Source organism: Aedes albopictus, chromosome 3 (genome assembly GCF_035046485.1).
Source record: "Aedes albopictus strain Foshan chromosome 3, AalbF5, whole genome shotgun sequence".
In the NCBI taxonomy this organism is placed as follows: Eukaryota; Metazoa; Arthropoda; class Insecta; order Diptera; family Culicidae; genus Aedes; species Aedes albopictus.
This window is the reverse complement of record NC_085138.1, coordinates 40154903-40167940: the sequence shown is the minus strand read 5'-3', so window position 1 is coordinate 40167940 and position 13038 is coordinate 40154903. Positions and strand designations below refer to the sequence as shown.

Sequence of the window (13038 nt, the reverse complement as noted above, 5' to 3'; positions counted from 1 at the left end):
TTATTTTCAGAAAAAAATACATAATGTCTTTGAAACTCCGCAATGTTGAAAAATCCTTTTAAGCACCCAATTCCATAGAGTAAATTAAATGTATTTAGCTTCCAATTAATGCACAGTTTGTGTGGCGCACTTATTTTTTGTCATTATCACAGTCACATTCACCACAAATTTCTCGTGGTATGTCTCCTAACACGTATTAAATCGGAAAACAAATCTGAATTCCAGATCGACATCTTTCCGATTGATCGATGTATAAAAAAACAAGCATAATTTATTCTGAAGATCGAACATTAGTGAGAAATAAACAAAACAAATGTTTGACAAGTCAGAAGATGGTTTTATTTAGAAGGTTGTATCGGGGATATGCTAAACTATGATACAACCCGAAATCCTAAGCCGGTTTGCATACGAAAGTCCTGTGTGTAGATCGTAATCAGACTGGGCCAACTAGCCAGAACGTGGGCTTATGGATGCATATTAGAACTCGAGATGACTTTAAAATCGGCATCAATGGTTTTATGTTTAGGGTTTTTGAACCGCTAAAAAACTTCGATAAAATCAAAATTGTTACTTGGGATATTTACATTTTTAATCAATGATTGAATAATTACAATTTTTTTAGTGACCATCGACCAAATTGGTTCATGAATGATGACAGCAGCACGACCTAAACATAGCACGCAAATTTTGTTGCGTCCTTCTTCGCGCGCGGCACACTTCGACCTCGGAATAATATCAGAAAAAACTCTTGATAAAATCTCAGCAGGAACTCCTGAAGAAATTCTCAAAAAGGAGAATGCTACAAGAAACTTCTTAAGAAAGCAAAGCAAAGATAACCGTACACATCGTAGTTGCTACTCCGTGATTGACCAGAACAATCGAAGTTGCACAGAGATCCAATGAATGGTGCTTGGGACTAGCTACACACTCTCAATGTGCACAATTCGAGAGTTCAATATTTTGAAGTCAATAAGGGCGCCGGCCACGTCCTTACGGTCATCAGGAAAGGGGAAAGAATGTTAGTTCGACAACCGTTGTTATTCATTTTCATTTATTTAGTTCACATCAAATTCATGATAATACTGAATCAACAATTTGCCGCCATAATACTCGATTTGCAGCTGCAGCTCTCCATCCTCGGTCACGCCCAACACTCGCCAGATCACGCTCCACCTGGTCCGCCCATCGTGCTCTCTGCGCTCCACGCCTTCTTGTACCAACCGGATGGTTAGCAAACACCAACTTTGCAGGGTTGTTGTCCGGCATTCTTGCAACATGCCCTGCCCACCGTATCCTTCCAGCTTTGGCCACTTTCTGGATACTGTGTTCGCCGTAAAGTGCAGCGAGCTCGTGGTTCATCCTTCTCCGCCACACACCGTTCTCCTGCACACCGCCGAAGATCGTCCTTAGCACCCGTCGCTCGAAAACTCCGAGTGCTTGCAGGTCCTCCTCGAGCATCGTCCATGTCTCGTGTCCGTAGAGAACCACCGGTCTTATTAACGTCTTGTACATGGTACATTTGGTGCGGGGGTGAATCTTTTTTGACCGCAGTTTCTTCTGGAGCCCATAGTAGGCACGACTTCCACTGATGATGCGCCTTCGTATTTCACGGCTCACGTTATTGTCAGCCGTTAGCAAGGAACCGAGGTAGACGAATTCTTCTACCACCTCGAAAGTATCCCCGTCTATCGTAACATTGCTGCCAAGGCTTGTCCTGTCTCGCTCAGTCCCACCTACCAGCATGTACTTTGTCTTAGCCGCATTCACCACCAGTCCGACCTTTGCTGCTTCACGTTTCAGGCGGGTGTACTGTTCTGCCACCGTTCCAAATGTTCTGGCAATAATATCCATGTCATCCGCAAAACAGACAAATTGGCTGGATTTCGTGAAGATCGTACCCCGGCTGTTGAGCCCGGCTCGTCGCATAACACCTTCCAGGGCGATGTTGAATAGTAGGCAGGAAAGTCCATCACCTTGTCGTAGTCCCCGTCGAGATTCAAATGAACTGGATAGTTCACCCGAAATCCTTACGCTGTTCTGCACACCGTCCATCGTTGCTCTTATCAGTCTAGTCAGCTTCCCGGGAAAGCTGTTCTCGTCCATAATTTTCCATAGCTCTGTGCGGTCGATACTGTCGTATGCCGCTTTGAAGTCGATGAACAGGTGATGCGTTGGGACCTGGTATTCACGGCATTTCTGGAGGATTTGCCGTACGGTGAAGATCTGGTCCGTTGTCGACCGGCCGTCGATGAAACCGGCTTGGTAACTTCCCACGAACTCATTTACTTTAGGTGAAAGACGACGGAAGATGATCTGGGATAGCACTTTGTAGGCGGCATTCAAAACGGTGATCGCTCGAAAGTTCTCACACATTAACTTGTCGCCTTTCTTGTGGATGGGACAGATTATCCCTTCCTTCCACTCCTCCGGTAGCTGTTCGGTTTCCCAGATCTTGACTACTAACTGGTGCAGACAGGTGGCCAACTTTTTCGGGCCCATCTTGATGAGTTCTGCTGCGATACCGTCCTTACCAGCCGCTTTGTTGTTTTTGAGCTGGTGGATGGCATCCTTAACTTCCCTCAGCGTGGGAGTTGGTTCGTTCCCGTCCTCTGCTGCACCAACATAGTCATTTCCTCCGCTGCCTTGGTCCTCCGTGCCTACATTCTCTTCGCCATTCAGGTGCTCGTCGAAGTGCTGCTTCCACCTTTCGATCACCTCACGTTTGTCCGTCAGGAGGCTCCCTTCCTTATCCCTGCATATTTCGGCTTGCGGCACGTAGCCTTTGCGGGATGCGTTGAGCTTCTGGTAGAACTTGCGTGTTTCCTGTGAACGGCACAGCAGTTCCATTTCCTCGCACTCCGCTTCTTCCAGGCGGCGCTTTTTCTCCCGGAAGAGACGGGTCTGCTGCTTCCGCTTCTGTCTGTATCGCTCCACATGCTGTCGGGTTCCATGCTGCAGCATTACCGTCCGCGCTGCATCCTTCTCCACCAGAACCGCTTTGCACTCCTCGTCAAACCAATCGTTTCTTCGACTCCGTTCTACGTACCTGATAGTGCTCTCGGCTGCGTTATTGATGGCTGCTTTGACTGTACTCCAGCAGTCCTCTAGAGGGGCCACATCGAGTACACCCTCGTCTGGTAACGCTGCCTCGAGATTCTGCGCGTATGCGGTGGCGACATCCGGTTGCTTCAGTCGCTCTAGATCGTACCGGGGCGGCCGCCGGTAATGTACGTTGTTAATAACGGAGAGTTTTGGGCGCAGTTTAACCATCACCAGGTAGTGATCGGAGTCGATATTAGCGCCACGATAGGTCCTGACGTCGATAATGTCGGAGAAGTGCCGTCCATCAATCAGAACGTGGTCGATTTGCGATTCCGTTTGTTGTGGTGATCTCCAGGTGTAACGATACGGGAGGCTGTGCTGGAAGAAGGTGCTACGAATGGCCATGTTCTTGGAGGCGGCGAAATCGATGAGGCGTAGGCCATTTTCGTTCGTCAGCTGGTGGGCGCTGAACTTTCCAATCGTCGGTCTGAATTCCTCCTCCTGGCCTACCTGAGCGTTTAGATCCCCTATGATGATCTTGACGTCGTGGTTTGGGCAGCGGTCGTACTCGCGTTCGAGCTGCGCGTAAAATGCGTCTTTGTCATCATCAGTGCTTCCGGAGTGAGGGCTGTGCACGTTTATTATGCTAATGTTGAAGAATCGGCCCTTGATCCTCAACCTGCACATTCTTTCGTCGATCGGCCACCAACCGATCACGCGCCTCTGCATGTCGCCCATCACTATAAAAGCTGTTCCCAGCTCACGTGTGTTGCCGCAACTCTGGTAGATGGTATGATTACCTCTAAACGTTCGCACCATAGATCCTGTCCAACACACCTCCTGCAGCGCTACGATTCCGAACCCGCGGTCCTTCAGTATATCGGCGAGTATACGGGTGCTCCCGATGAAGTTGAGAGATCTGCAGTTCCACGTACCGAGCTTCCAATCGCAAGTCCCTTTTCGTCGCTGTGGTCGTCGCCATTGGTATCGGTTCGCATTCTTCTCTTGTTGATTTTCCGGTGCTAGTCTTTTTTACGGCTGGCTCGCAGGGCCTGACACCAACCCACTAACCCAGGGAGCTGGGCTTACCTTCCCGGAAGCTACGGGTTCTGCATTGGCATTTCCTCCAACTACAGTGCTAAATAGCTAGGCTCGAGCGCCAGTCTTCGCCGGGGGTGGTGTTTTTAATGGGCGCCCAGGAGATAATATTTTACCTGAGCTTCCACCCCCCGTTGTTATTAGAAACCGTGAAATCCACAGCATCCCCACAGATGTCTCGGGAAGGAGTATTTGTTAGTAGGGTAGGGTGTTGCATTATTTGCATACGCCTATGCGTACACATCCCTTGGCACACCCTTGAGGGCTTCATTCATCCAATCATTCACTATGTTTTTCTACCTACATGAATGGCTGAGTCAGAGCTCGGTAGCGTGTGCTAGAGTTCGCTGGTTAATAAAGAAGTTGTTGAGTTTATAATAAATTCTAGTGTGTTTTACTAGAGAAAGAACATGGTGTCAGAAGTGGACAAGCGGTTCTAAAGTTTTCTTATTCGCGTCATCGAAATCGCGGAGAAAATCGTTTCGGAAACCGGAAATTTATACGAAGGAAAATTGTTTCGAGTCGCGAATCGTCGGCGGCCATTTTGGATTTTTATCGTGTGAGTCGCGAAGTGGCAGCGGCCATATTGGTGTGTTTTTTCGGTTCGGAGTTAAAGTGAAAATCCTCATCAAGATGGATCCAAACCAGTTTAAAGCGCTGATGGAGCAGCAGATGTACATGTTCTCCAAGATGATGGAAGGAATGCAACTGCGGTCGCAGAGTCAAGAGGCAAAGGGCAGAAGCCGAGTGCTTCGAACGTGCAAGTTCCGCAGCTGTCACCGTATAAGGTGGTCACGTTGAGTAAATGGCCAAATCTTCGGTCGAAAATATTAACCGTTACGGACATAACCTTGGACAAGGTGGTTGATATGTGGAGGGCCGACGAAATTACGGCGAAGCGATCTCACGAACTGACGATACCGAACCCGGAAGTGGAAATGAGTAAGATCGAAAAGGGTAAATCTCGTTATAACTACAAGTCGAAGATGCAAAAATGCAAGTTCTGTGGAGATTACCACGACTTTGTGCGAGGTTCGTGCCCCGCGTTCCGTAAAAAATGTCATTAGTGCAAACGAAGAAATCATAAAATTATTCAGAAGTTTTATTTACGAAATTCTTCCATGAAATTAGTATCTAATTATTGAGAATGTCTTAAAAATGTAAGAAATTTCACAGCAGTTTTATAAGGAATTCCTCTTGAGTTTCATTCAACAGTTCTCGGGAAATTCATTCCCAGAAAGAAACTTCTGAAGACATTCCAAATGAAGGAATCTTTGATAAAACTACCAAAACAATTATAATTTACTCTCGACTTTTGCGGCTTAACCAGCCGAGTGGAACTTTTACTTAACTACAGAAGCTAGACTTTACAAATACTAGGGTGAGTGGATTCGAGTGGAATTTGCGAAAAAGTTACTCGTCCTGTCGGTGAGACCTCGTTCTTATAGAGAGGACGAGTAACTTTTACGCAAACTCCACTCCAATTTGTCTATTTCTCATTCACGCCCATATATGTAAGTTTAGCAGTTTGGTACTAAAATAATCCCTGGAGAATGGAAGATTCTCCGTAGGAATTCCTGAAGAAATCTCAGAAAGAATTTTTGAAGGAATGTCAAAAGGAACTCATAGAGAAATACCGAACGGAATTTATGAAGCCCTTAGGGAGTCTCTGAAGGAAAACCAGATAGCATCACTTTCAGAATCTCGGTAAAAAAACTCCTGGAAGAATACGAGATAGAACTTCAGAAGTAATCCTGCATAAACCCTGGAGAAATCATGAGTATTTTTTCTGAAATCACAATCAACATTCCTGGGAAGTACTGCGGGATTGTCCAGAAACGAGTTGGTATGCATTACGGATCTTGAACACGTACTCGGACATACGGAGTACCTGGATAGAGCCCTTCGTGCCATCTTTATCGTGGTACCCTGGCAACAGCGCTTTAGCCAATTCGCCATCCAAAAGATTCGATAAGTCAAGTGTACACCTCCTAAGTATCTGATGGGTCACGGTGTGTTGAAACAGGATTATTATCGCACTTTCATGAACCTAAAATATTTTTTCGTTATAAGTTAGCCTTAGCTGTATATATTAAGATTCTGGAGGTTAAAAAATCTTTCATCGGGGAAAATTAAAATAAATTCGATTTTAGTAGTTCACCACTTTTCCCATATGATATGGTATTACGCAAATCTGATGAACCTAAACTCCGTTAGAAAAAGTCCCTTTTCTATTAATAAATGTGAAACAATTTAGAGAGAAACGAACGTAAAAGTCTTGACAACGAGTTTAAATTTGTTTGGCGTTCGTTTCATGTGTCCAGCCCACTACAGTCTGCCGAAAGTCATAAATCATAAAAGTCTACATTTCTTCCATTAAATGGAGATAAACGAATACTTCCCATTAGTGCGACTCATACATTTGAGGAAGCGCTATACACCTGTGACTCATACCATTTGCAGCACATACTCTTCATGCGCTAATTTGCCTGAAATGGCGGGTATTTGTTGCACATACTTTGCATGTCAAACCACATCCACATGGATATTTGCCAAAAAGTATTAGTCGACTATACTGAGCGTGCATTACTTATTTGTAAAAGTTCTGCCTCTGATCTGTTGAGGACTTTTGTCCATACAAAATCTTAAAATTTTCAAAAACCTTTTTTCCTTGTTACTTCTAAAATGATACCTCTGGGATAAGTGGGCTGTTGAGTCTCAAATAATCAAAAGTTGACGCAAAATACATAAGATTGGCGTTGTCATATTAATTATGTTATTACATTAAAAAATGATTATTCAACATTTGGTTTAAAATAAGACACACTGACCAAGGTAAAACGGGTGGGGTAAGAAGAAACACCGGGTTAACGTGATATTATCTAGTCATGATAAGCAATTTGAATGTCATAACAGTTTTTTTTAATCAAACAACTATAATAACTATACAAATTGTATTGAAATCTTTTTCAAAACATCACATTATTAAGAATTTACCGAATGCAACGCATGCCTAATATATGTCAATGTGAATGACATCTTATAGTATAAGCCTAAAATATATTGGAAACACATCAATTTGCAAGTAATCTGATGAATTTCAATAATGGTGGTCTCGTGCAGTGATTTTTTCTGGGTTATCTGTAGTTTTATTTTATAACACACTTTGGTCTTAATAAAAACTTCATGCATTTTAATGGTTTCAATGTTTTGACTGCATAAAATAAAGTTTATTTTTCCCAAGTAAAATCACTTCATTTTTGCAAAGTGAGTTTTACAACAGATTCAGTATGGGGAGTCCTTGCAGAGCGTGATAAAAATGAATTAAAAAGTCACCCGTACACTCGATTCCTACCAACCTTATTCTATGTGTTATAACTATTTAACAATCTAAATCTATCCAATGATTCCGAAATGAAGCATAAAATAACTAATAAAACTTCTTAAAAACTTGAATTAAAACCTCAAATTGCGTCAATCCTGCCAAACTTTACACATCACTTTTGTTGTTTTTTTTTAATATATTTTATGACATTCCCAGAACATTGATGTCTTCTTAATATTGTTCTACATTTTCAATTTTCATTTTATCTGTAGATTTAGTTAAATTTGTTCTCAGCATAAACAACAATGGACATATCTAAAACTAAGTAAAAAAGAAAAAAGAGTTAATGACCTTTTAATTACACTACGAATTTTGCATTCTTGATAGATACGTATTTAAACCTCAACTGTTAGGTCATCTTCAGTGTCTCGTACTTAATCCGATATTCTGTTTACGTACATGTATTCCGCTAACATGCCCAGGTTCATCACCATCAAATCTAAAACTGTTTCAATCAAACATATTCTTACCTTAAAGTACGTGTATCAAAGGCGTGTGCCGAAAGAGTAATCAAAAGCTATTCTCTAAGGGCTGATTTCTTCACCTCGGATTATAGTTAAACCTGGTTTAACGCTTAATCCAGGGTGAAGAAATCGGCCCTATGTGTCCAACATGCAAACAAAAGTATTCATAGGATGATTTTTCACTTGTTAGTAAAACATCGAGCCCTGCAAAATCAGAGCACAATATACATGTTCTTATTATATTCGAAGAGTTTTAAGTATTTCTGCTAAACTAGCTCAAAACAAGTTAATTTACAGTTAACAAGAATGTTAAAAAATACGCATGATTAAGTCATCATATTTGTTTCATGATTTCCCAATCGAAGCATCTTTCGTGGCCGTGTGATCGTCGTTTAGGTGCATCGTTACATGGTTTGGCATGCAAAGTATGTGCAACTAATACTCACCATTATAGGCAAATTAGCACATGAAGAGTATGTGCGGTATATGGCGCTTCCTCAAATGTATGAGTCGCACTAATGGGAAGTATTTGTTTACCTCCATTACAAATGTGTATGTGCCAGACAAATGGAAGGAATGTAGACTTTTATGATTTATGACTTTTGGCAGACTGTAGTGGGCTGGACACATGAAACGAACGCCAAACAAATTTAAAATCGTTGTCAAGACTTTTACATTCGTTTCTCTCTAAATGGTTTCACATTTATTAATAGAAAGGGGACTTTTTCTAACGGAGTTTAGGTTCATCAGATTTGCGTAATACCATATCATATGGGAAAAGTGGTGAACTACTAAAATCGAATTTATTTTAATTTTCCCCGATGAAAGATTTTTTAACCTCCAGAATCTTAATATATACAGCTAAGGCTAACTTATAACGAAAAAATATTTTAGGTTCATGAAAGTGCGATAATAATCCTGTTTCAACACACCGTGTGGGTACGTCTTTGAGTTCAGGTACTCTCAAGCTAGAGAACGCCATCCTCATTTCTACATGGAGATGATTCCAAAGAACACTAGTATTCGAGCAGGTGGACACTGGACAGTTTGTGCTCTAAATCCTCCTCTGTTGGGGCACAGCTGACAGGACGGGTTTGTCACTCGGTTTTGCCGATGAAGCAGCTTGGCATGTGAAATCTTTCCATTCACAAGGTGGTACCTAGTACGTTGACTGTTCTTTTGAAGATAATCACCCTCATTCTTGTTTACGGGCGTATCCGCTTTCGAACGTATTTGGTTCGTTCGAATCCGTAGCCCATTTGATTTTGCTGGCGTAAACGGGAATGCGGACGATTTTCGTTCGAAAGTGGATTCGATCGAAAACAAGAATGAGGGTGAATCCTTTTGTCCTGATGTTTCTCCACACTTTTTTCTAAGAGATGTTAGCGTTTTCCTGCATGATTTTAGGTTCTTTCAGTTTTCCACGGAAGAAGTGTGAATTGAAGCCGCTGATGGATTTTCTTTCATTTGACCAGGGATATATGGCAAGACCATGGCTTGACTCTTCGAACATGGGTAGTAATAAAGCATGGATTGCAGCTAGATTCGGAGGGTTCTCCAAATATTGATTCATTGATTTGGTATGCTGATTGATGCGAGGAACCAGAACCTCGATGTAATACATATGTTGAGCACAATTATTTTCTGATATTGCGTAAGGTTTCTGATGCAGATTGTAAGTAGAACGGCAATAGTTCCTTGAAAAGGTTTTCACGAGCGGAATAATTTTGCGTGCCACTGTTAAAATTCGACTATTGAGACTTCTTTTTACATTTGAGAATGGAATATGGGACCTTAGCGCGATAGCTGTTCCTGTTTTAAATTCTTCTTTTTTTTTAATTTATTGAATACAATAAATGTTATACGTGGGGATGTAAAGGTTTGCTCTTTCGACTTTTTGGAGGAGGATCTCCAACAAACGCACAAAAGAACGAAGTGCTGCAATTTTGTTGATCGATCTAATATTGTACCTGATAGAATTAGTGAATTGTGTTTTAGTGACCGGAACCAGAACCAGTGAGAGGCTCCCTTGGGCAGTTACGTTCATTATATTTAAAATTTGTTTTTATGTTCAAAGAATGGTATACTGCATTTGCCATAGAATATAACATTTTAAATGCCTACTGTGGCCCACGCTGGATTTCAAAAACTGCTTGCTTCTATTCGATTGAGGCTTTCTTTGAAATCTATTAGATTTGATATTCTTGATTTCGCTTATCAAAATATAAGTATGTTTGAAACACTTAATTTACAACACACGAAACACACACTTACTTTTCGCCCACATCCTGCGGATGCACCTTCCGCATGTGCTGCGTTAGCCGGCTTTTCCGCGCATATGTAGTCCCACAAACATCGCACCGGAACGGCTCGATACCATCGTGCACCTTCTGCCGGTGATACTTCCGAGCGCTGAAACTATTGAACCACTCGTCGCACTGGTCGCACTTGAACGGCGTGGGGTTACTGTGGTGCCGCTGGTGATTCCGCAGGGCCTGCATCCGCTTAAACCGGGCCGGACACTTGTCGCATGCGAACGGTTGCCCGGTGGTGTGCGTCACCATGTGGATGGGCACCTCGAACCGCTTCATGAAGGATTTTCCGCAAATCGGACAGAGATGCGTTTTGTTCGAGGTGTGCAGCTTCATGTGGTTCCGTAGCGAGCCGGACTGAAGGAAGTGCTTGCCGCACTCGGTGCACTCGTAGTTGCAGACCGTGGTGGTACAGCAGGTTTCCTCGTGCTTCTTGAGAGTGCTACTAGCCAAGAAGGCGGACCCACAGGAAGAGCAAACGAAGCTGCGCTTCCGGTAGGGGCGGTTCTGGTGCTGAGTGAGGTGCTTCTCGTTCAGGAACCGCTGGTAGCAGATGTCGCACTCGAACGGCCTGATGCTGCACGATTTGACCCGGAGCTTTTCATGCTGCTCGGCCCGGTGAACTTCAAGTTTCTGCCGACTGTCGAAGACTTTCGACGGGCAGCTACAGCAGATAAAGTTTTTTGGGTCAACAGATGCTTCCGCGGATTTCTTTTTACGTCGTGATCTTCGCCTTTTTGGTGAATCGTCTGTTTTACTACTCTGGTCGTTCGAACAGTGGGAATCTTCTAGTACTTCAATATTTTGCACGGCGTCGTCCACTTCTACAATCCATTCTTCACTGATGACCCTGGGTTCTCCATCACCTTCGGTTATTCTGATTTCCTCGATTACTATCGTGGACTGCTGGGGCTCTTCAATGGTCTCCACTAGTTCTTCCTTCGTTGAATCCCCGCATGAAACAATATCGTTCGTAGCATCATCCGAAGCGTCACTATCCGAATTGGGCGGGATGTGCTCTCGGAGAAACGCATCCGATTCGAGACACAGTTCTCGCAGTTTGAAGAATTTATGGAAATCATCTACACACTGGCCGCAAGCGTACTGCGTTAGACCGTCGTTCCGTTTGAGCTGCCGGGAAAACATCGAAATAATAGTTACTCCCCTGGATAGAAGAGATTGGCATTATCCTATCCAGAGATAACACTTACCTTTAGTCCGGTGCAGAGCATAATCATTTTGGCCATGGAACGGTCCCCTTGGATGGAGAACAGTGGTACGTAGAGCGGCCGGTCCTGCGCTAGGCAAACCCGGCAAATGTACATGATTGTTTATACTTCGATGTTCTATTTAGAGCATCGCCACGGGCGTCCCTATCTGGGTCCCTATCCCTATTTCCGGGCCCTGAATAGGGACCCATGTTCACACCGGTGGTATCTAAACGGGAATGAAAAATAAGGACGCGACATGGGATTAGCGATGGGTTTCCACATTTGGGGACCCACTCAAATCTTGCACTGAGTTGCTATTCCGATGGTTTGTGTGACGTCACTTTCCTTATTTATATTTTGCGGTGAAGTGAGCTGAGCAGTGGTATGGAAAATGAACAGCAGTGGATCAATAAAGCATAAGGTGAATATTTATGCACTTTGTCTTACGTGACTATATATGTTTTCCAGAACCCTATCACAAACAAACAGACGCAACACTAATAATTCTCACGTACACCAATTCAACGGCTTATTTAACCCTTTCTTTCCCACAAGGTGTTTTGACATTTAAAAATAGATATAATGTTTTCTTAACAAATCACCAGAAGAAAAGATGTATAGTTTTACTCCAAAATATCGTTAGAAATGGAAAAATTGATTTTTGGGGTGAATCACCTGTGATCCATTGGGAAGATGGATGCACTGAAGGCAAATATATAAATTTTGTTTTTTTTTGTATATGTTTTTTTTTTATAAATCATCTATTACACCTTTAATTTAACTCGAGATTCTTATCTAGCCCTTCTGTAAAACTTAATGAAACTTGTGGGACTTCTTGCAGTTATCATAAGTAGTTAGGTATTCGAACATGGTTCGCTTCGAATCTATGGCTTCTCTCATCGTACCATATAAACCCTCCTGGATTAATCTGCGACTTATTGCCGGCGCTAAATAGATTACATTATAATTATATGAAATAATGACATTTTTACATAAAACACTAATAGTAATGGCAAATGTCTTGGATGTAAACAAACATGCTAACAAAGAACAGGTTAGATCAAGAAGGATCTTGTTGTCAAGAACTAGTTCATGAAACGGTATTTGATTGTGCTAATATGCGTACTGTAGGGCATGCTGGTATTTTGAATTAAAATAGGAAAAATACCGACTTTTGCTGAATCATTTAGCTCTAGAACAAAAACGAGCAGAGAAATTTTCACCAAACTTGGCATAATAGTTCATTAAACGTATACAAACATCTGACGAAAAAATGGAAATGATCTAACTTATCCTGTATTTGTACGAACAGTGCAAAGTAGTGGATCACCTGTGCTAAAATTTAATAGTTGGCCAACTGCCCATCTGTGGCGCTCGCAGCGTTTTATTTCAAGTTTTACATTCGCTCACTATTGTCACCTAGTTTATGACTGGCCACTCTATTGGCCAAACTCAGTCCTTTTAGATTGGGTGAATATGTTTCCGCGACTATGATTTTGAATAGCAAACGTATCACTTGAAAGAAA

The 13038-nt window shown here is 42.6% G+C and overlaps 1 protein-coding gene across 1 annotated transcript; it reads right to left on the bottom strand.

Moving 5' to 3' along the window:
* Positions 1 to 10157: 10157 nt before the first annotated feature.
* On the bottom strand, positions 10158 to 12661 carry LOC109415721 (zinc finger protein ZFP2-like). Its single transcript, XM_062861155.1, has 2 exons — positions 11513 to 12661; positions 10158 to 11432 (listed from the first exon to the last, which is right to left on the bottom strand). The coding sequence occupies exons 1-2, from the start codon at positions 11624 to 11626 to the stop codon at positions 10260 to 10262; spliced, it is 1287 nt and encodes a 428-aa protein (XP_062717139.1). The 5' UTR covers positions 11627 to 12661; the 3' UTR covers positions 10158 to 10259.
* Positions 12662 to 13038: the final 377 nt, after the last annotated feature.

Coding starts and splice junctions, on each gene's coding strand:
- LOC109415721 (XM_062861155.1), bottom strand. CDS start 11,626: ATGTACATTTGCCGGGTTTGCCTAGCGCAGGACCGGCCGCTCTACGTA. Junction 11,433..11,512: donor TGCTCTGCACCGGACTAAAG/GTAAGTGTTATC, acceptor TTTTCCCGGCAG/CTCAAACGGAACGACGGTCT.